Source organism: Merops nubicus, unplaced genomic scaffold, assembly GCF_000691845.1.
Source record: "Merops nubicus isolate BGI_N331 unplaced genomic scaffold, ASM69184v1 scaffold4393, whole genome shotgun sequence".
Taxonomy (NCBI): domain Eukaryota; kingdom Metazoa; phylum Chordata; class Aves; order Coraciiformes; family Meropidae; genus Merops; species Merops nubicus.
The window spans coordinates 6012-11198 of record NW_008598096.1 but is presented as its reverse complement, the minus strand read 5'-3'; the positions used below and the strand labels follow the sequence as shown (position 1 = coordinate 11198).

Genomic DNA, 5187 nt, shown 5'->3' with positions numbered 1-5187 from the left:
CCGGCAGTGCCGGCAGCACCGCCGGGCGCTCTTCGAGGAGGAGCGCGCCAAAGCGCAGGTGGGGACGACGGGGGGTGAGCGGGGCGAGTCCCGGCAGCTTGGGCACGGCACGACGTCTGCCTCTGCCGTCCCCTCGCCTGCTGTGGGGACGTGCTGTGCTGCCGTGCACCGAGCTGTGCCTGGCCTCGGCTGAACAGGGAGGTGACAGGAGTCCAGGCAGGGAGGTTCCACCAGCACCCGGCTGCTCCCCGAGAAACCAGGTGCTGCCTGGAGCAGCAGAGAGCTGGGTACATCCGGCAGCACCAGCTGAACAGTGCCACATAGGATCGTGGAATCGTTTAGGCTGGAAAAGACCTTTAAGATCCATGAGTCCAACTGTTAACCATGTTTGAAAGTCTTGTTTTGTGTCTACTTACATTATTTTCTTCAACAGACTCATAATCCGTAATGTTTGCCTAGTAAACTAAAAATTAGTAAAACGTTGAAAGCATTTTATGCTGAACTTGTCTTTGGAAAAGTTAACTGACACAGCTTTGAGCTGTCATGTGCCATGTTGCTATAACAATTCTGCCTGAAAAATGCTTTGAAGGGCAGGATCATAAAATCATCTATTGAGTCCAACCATTCACCCAGTGCTGCTAGGTCCCCACTAACCCATGTCCCTCAGCACCACATCTCCACAGCTTGGAAACCCCTCCAGGGATGGGGATTCCACCACTGCCCTGGGCAGCCTGGGACAGGCCTAGAGAACCTTTTTGAGGAAGAGATTGTTCCTCATATGCAAACTAAACCTCCCCTGGTGTAACTTAAGGCTGTTCCCTCTTATCCTATCATTCATTACTTGGGAGAAGAGCCTGACCCCCACCTGGCTCCAGCCTCCTGTCAGGGAGCTGTGGAGAGCCAGAAGGTCTCTCCTGAGCCTCCTTTGCTCCAGGTTCAGCACCCCCAGCTCCTTCAGCTGCTTCTCACCACACTTGGTGACTCTTCCCCAGCATCGTTGCCCTTCTCTGCCCACACTTCAGCCCCTCAATGTCCTTCTTGGAGTGAGAGGCCCAAAACTGGCCCCAGGATTTGAGGTGCAGCCTCCCCAGTGCTGAGTCCAGAGGGACAATCCCTGCCCTAGTCCTGCTGGCCACATTAATGCTGATTATGTCTGTGATTTCTCGATCTAGAGGAAACACCTGAAAAAAGCTGAAGGACAGCACAGGGTTTGACTTTTCAGTGCCCCTGGACGCAGCCTCTCCCATTCCCAAGCCGCCTCCTTCCCTGCAAGCCTTGTCCTGCAGCCCTGAGAGGGCTCCCAGCAGCCAGGCGAGCGGTCATGTGCCTCCCTTTGCAGACCCTTTTGAAAGAGTCCCTGGAGAAAGCCCAGAAGGACTCGGAGAAGATCGAGCGGGCGATGCAGGAGCTGGAGGAGCAAACGCGCATCATCAAGGTAACGCCGCCTCCCTCTCCGTGCTGGGTGCGGGTGGGAGTGTGCTGGCTCTCATGGCTCTGCCCCATCCAGGACTCCTCCGAGGGGGTCATATCAGTGATCCTGAGGAAATTCACTGTCCTGAGGAAAGCTCTGGAGGATTCCCAGCAGCAGACGATGGCCAGGATTGAGCAAGAGCAGGTGGCGGCGCTGGGGCGTGTGGAGGAGGGCCGGAGCCTCCTGAAGGATCACCTGGATGTCCTTGGCCAGCACAGGGAGAGGGCTCAGCGCCTGCTGGCCTGCCCCGACCACAGGACCTTCCTCCAGGTACCATTCTGGCACAGTGTCCCTCCCTGTGCCCTTTCGCTGAGGGCAGAGACACGGTCGACCCCTTTCCCAAGGGGGACGCAGCCCCAGCCCAGCTCGGGGATGTGGTGGGGCTGTGGGGAAGAGCTGCTTTTGGGGGAGCCCTTGAAAAGTCAGGGGCTGGTGCTGGATCAGAGTGGATGGTGCTGCCCGCAGGGCCATGGGCGGGTGGCTTCTCCCACCCCCAAACCACTCAGCAAGGCTCTGCCACTGCCAGCAAAACACAAAGTCCTGTGCTGCAGCCCCTCTGCTCCCCACAGCCTCCCACTGTCCCTGCAACAGTCCCCTGACCCCATGGACTGGCTGCAGCTAACTGCAGATGTTTTGGGGATGCCCTGTCACCCACAGGGAGACGTGGTGTGTGTAGGTGGGATGTGGAACTGCTGATCCTCCCCAGGCCGGTGCCTGTGTGTGTGTGTCTGCAGGAGCTCCCCCTGATCCCAGCTCCAGAGAGCCCAGAGGTGCTGCTCCCTGTGAAGTTTGATGTGGCCAGCATAGTCAAGCCCATCGATGAGATCCTCACCAACATCTCCAGGCTCCTGCTGGAGGACCTGCCGGGCTCTGTGGCCCCCAAAGCCCCTGACCCCCCTGGCCAAGGTAACCCTTCTGCTCACGGGGGCACCCCAGAGGGCTCCGAGTCGTCCTGAACCACTGCCTGGCCCATGGCACACTGCTGGGGACACAGCTGCTGGGCACGGGGGTTGGGATGGGGACACACGTGTGCGGTTCGGCAGATGGGTATCAATGGGGTGGGATGAGCTGGGTGGCTTCCTTGCGGCCCCCTCTTGATGACAATGCTGACCTGTGGTGGCATGTCCCCACTCCCAGGCTTGGATATGATGGTCATCCTCCTCCTTCTCCCATCGGAGCCAGGAAGGAACAAGATTTTGGGTGGCATCACTCAGAATGTCTTTCCCCATCCTCCACAGGCCCGGTGCAGCCCCAGGAGCCGGCGGTGAAGGTGGTGGCCCCTCTCCCCGAGTGCCAGCTCCGAGCTGAGCTTCTTGGTGGCATGTCCCCACTCCCAGGCTTGGATATGATGGTCATCCTCCTCCTTCTCCCATCGGAGCCAGGAAGGAACAAGATTTTGGGTGGCATCACTCAGAATGTCTTTCCCCATCCTCCACAGGCCCGGTGCAGCCCCAGGAGCCGGCGGTGAAGGTGGTGGCCCCTCTCCCCGAGTGCCAGCTCCGAGCTGAGCTTCTGAAGGGTGAGGAGTGTGTGGGGGTCTGGAGGGACAGTGTCCTGCTGGGATCCTCAGCACTGGGCCTTCCCTGGGAGAAGGGTGGTCGTGGCTGTGGGGAGAGGGGCCCCTTCTCTGTCTTTCCCACTCTCCCTAAATGCAGCGAAAGGTTGGTGTAGGGCTGGGGTAAGTGGGCTGGGGGCCACTGTGTGGCTGGGAAAGGGCTTGCTGGGGGGATGAGCAGCACCAGGGAATGCTCTCCTCTGGAAACTGGGTCTGCCAGTGCCCGTCATTGGGTTGATCTGTGCCAGGCCTTGCCTTGTCTCCATCCTCGCCTTTTCACCTGCCGTGGGTGTCAGACCCAGGCAGGAGCAACGTGCCTGTTCCAAACAACCCCAGTTTAGACACGGTTCTCTCCCACAGACGGGCAGACTGGCAACGTTGGCAGCTGGCAAGTGAGCCCTTACAGGGCTGTGCCGTGGGCTGACCCCCAGCTCAGCACCAGTCCAGAGCCCTGCCTGCAGTCACTGCTCTCTGTCCAGGGATATGGCCCCAGCACTCCCAGCCACAGTCCTTTGTGTCACCTTCCCTCCCTGGGCCCATTCCACTCCAATGCCTTAGGGATTTCCTCAATGCTCCTTTTCCCATCTCCTCCCTGTTGGGAAAAGAGTCGGCTAATGATTAAGGCATGATGGTCATGTCATTCTTGCCAGGGAGGCAACTGATGCCCATGGGACCTGTAAGAATTCCTTCCATCAGGTCCCACAGAACATTCTCAGGGGTGTTAATAAGGACAAAAGATGTTCTGTGTGGGCAGGAGGCATAAGCCCTCCATAGCCAGCCGGGCTGGGTTGTTGCAGGAGGCAGGTGAGATGCTGGTGGTCGGTGACTGCCCGTGCTCACTTAATGCCTTGTTTTTTCCCATCTTCCCACCCATGCTCCTATTTTTTGCACATCTTTTCCAAAACGACCACGGAGCCGTCGCTGCTCGCTGGCCGTGCACGGGCTGTGCGAAGCCTTGTCTTGGTGCCTCGCCAGCTATTTCTGGTGTTCCCATTCCTTGTGGCAGGTGGGCGGGTATCGCTCCTTCCCCTCCAAACGTGCTGCGACTTCTTCCCTTCGATTTGGGGAGCGAGCTCTATGCGGTTTAAACAATATCACCGTGGCGGGGGGCTCACGCCAAGGGCGTAAAGGTCTGGTGAAGCATTTCAGCCCCACCCGTGCCATTGCTCTTCCCAGACCACCGCAACCTGACCTTCAATCCCGAGACTGCCAACAAGTACCTGGAGCTGTCCAAAGGCCGCCGGAGAGCGAAGCACGGAGCCGGCGCTGCCTGCGGGCGGCAGGAGCGGGGACCCTGCTTTGAGCCCTGGCAGGTGATGTGTGCGGAGGGCTACAGCCACGGCCACCACTACTGGGAGGTGGAGATCTCCAGCCACTCCGTCATCCTGGGGGTGACCTACCATGGTCTCCCATGGGAGCGGCAGCAGGGCCACAAGTTCAACATCGGGCTGGACAGGGGCTCGTGGGGGCTGCAGGTGCGGGAGGATTGTTACCTGGCCTGGCACAAGGGCCGGGCAGAGAAGATCCAGGATCAGCTGTATAGGAACCTGGGGGTCAGCCTGGACTACGGCAAGGGGCTCCTCTCCTTCTACGGCCTCGGGGAGAGGATGAGACTCATCCACTCCTTCCACAGCATCTTCACCGAGCCCCTCTACCCCGTCTTTTGGCTGTGCGAGGGGCGAGAGGTGACGCTGTGCCGGAGGGGCTGCGCCGGAGCCCCCGCCCCGCTCTGTTAGCTGGGGTGGTGAGCCCCAGCTGCTGCCACCACGGCACCAGGGGCACCCCGACGCCGAGGCAGGAGCGTGGGGTGCAGTGTTTTAGCGTGAGCTGGTGAGGACAGATGTGCCAATGAACTCACTCGGGTTTGTATGTGCAAATATCCCGCTGGTGAGAAGCTGGGGCAGGGGAAAGGGCTGCGGGGTAAGGGCTGTACCCTCACCGTGCGGATGAAGCCGCTGGTTGCTGTGGTGAGGGCACATGTGGGTGTCTGTCCCTGCAGATGGGGCAAGGGAAGGGAATAGGGAGGGTGAAAGAACTGAGTTTCTTCTCTTGTCATATCCCTGCCAAATGTCCCAAGCCTAGAAAGGATTTGGGCTGAAGGGGACCCTGCAGCAGGGTGCTGCAGGCATGGGATACTATAGAGTGGTGTGGAGGGAGCCCT

The 5187-nt window shown here is 59.5% G+C and overlaps 1 protein-coding gene across 1 annotated transcript; it reads left to right on the top strand.

Moving 5' to 3' along the window:
- Positions 1-7: 7 nt before the first annotated feature.
- TRIM65 (tripartite motif containing 65) lies at positions 8-4762 on the top strand (the record flags this gene model as incomplete). The annotated part of the gene is made up of 6 exons (XM_008936911.1): positions 8-58; positions 1340-1435; positions 1508-1741; positions 2206-2377; positions 2910-2990; positions 4203-4762. Coding segments are annotated over 6 exons (1194 nt in total), but the record flags the coding sequence as incomplete, so codon positions are not given.
- Positions 4763-5187: the final 425 nt, after the last annotated feature.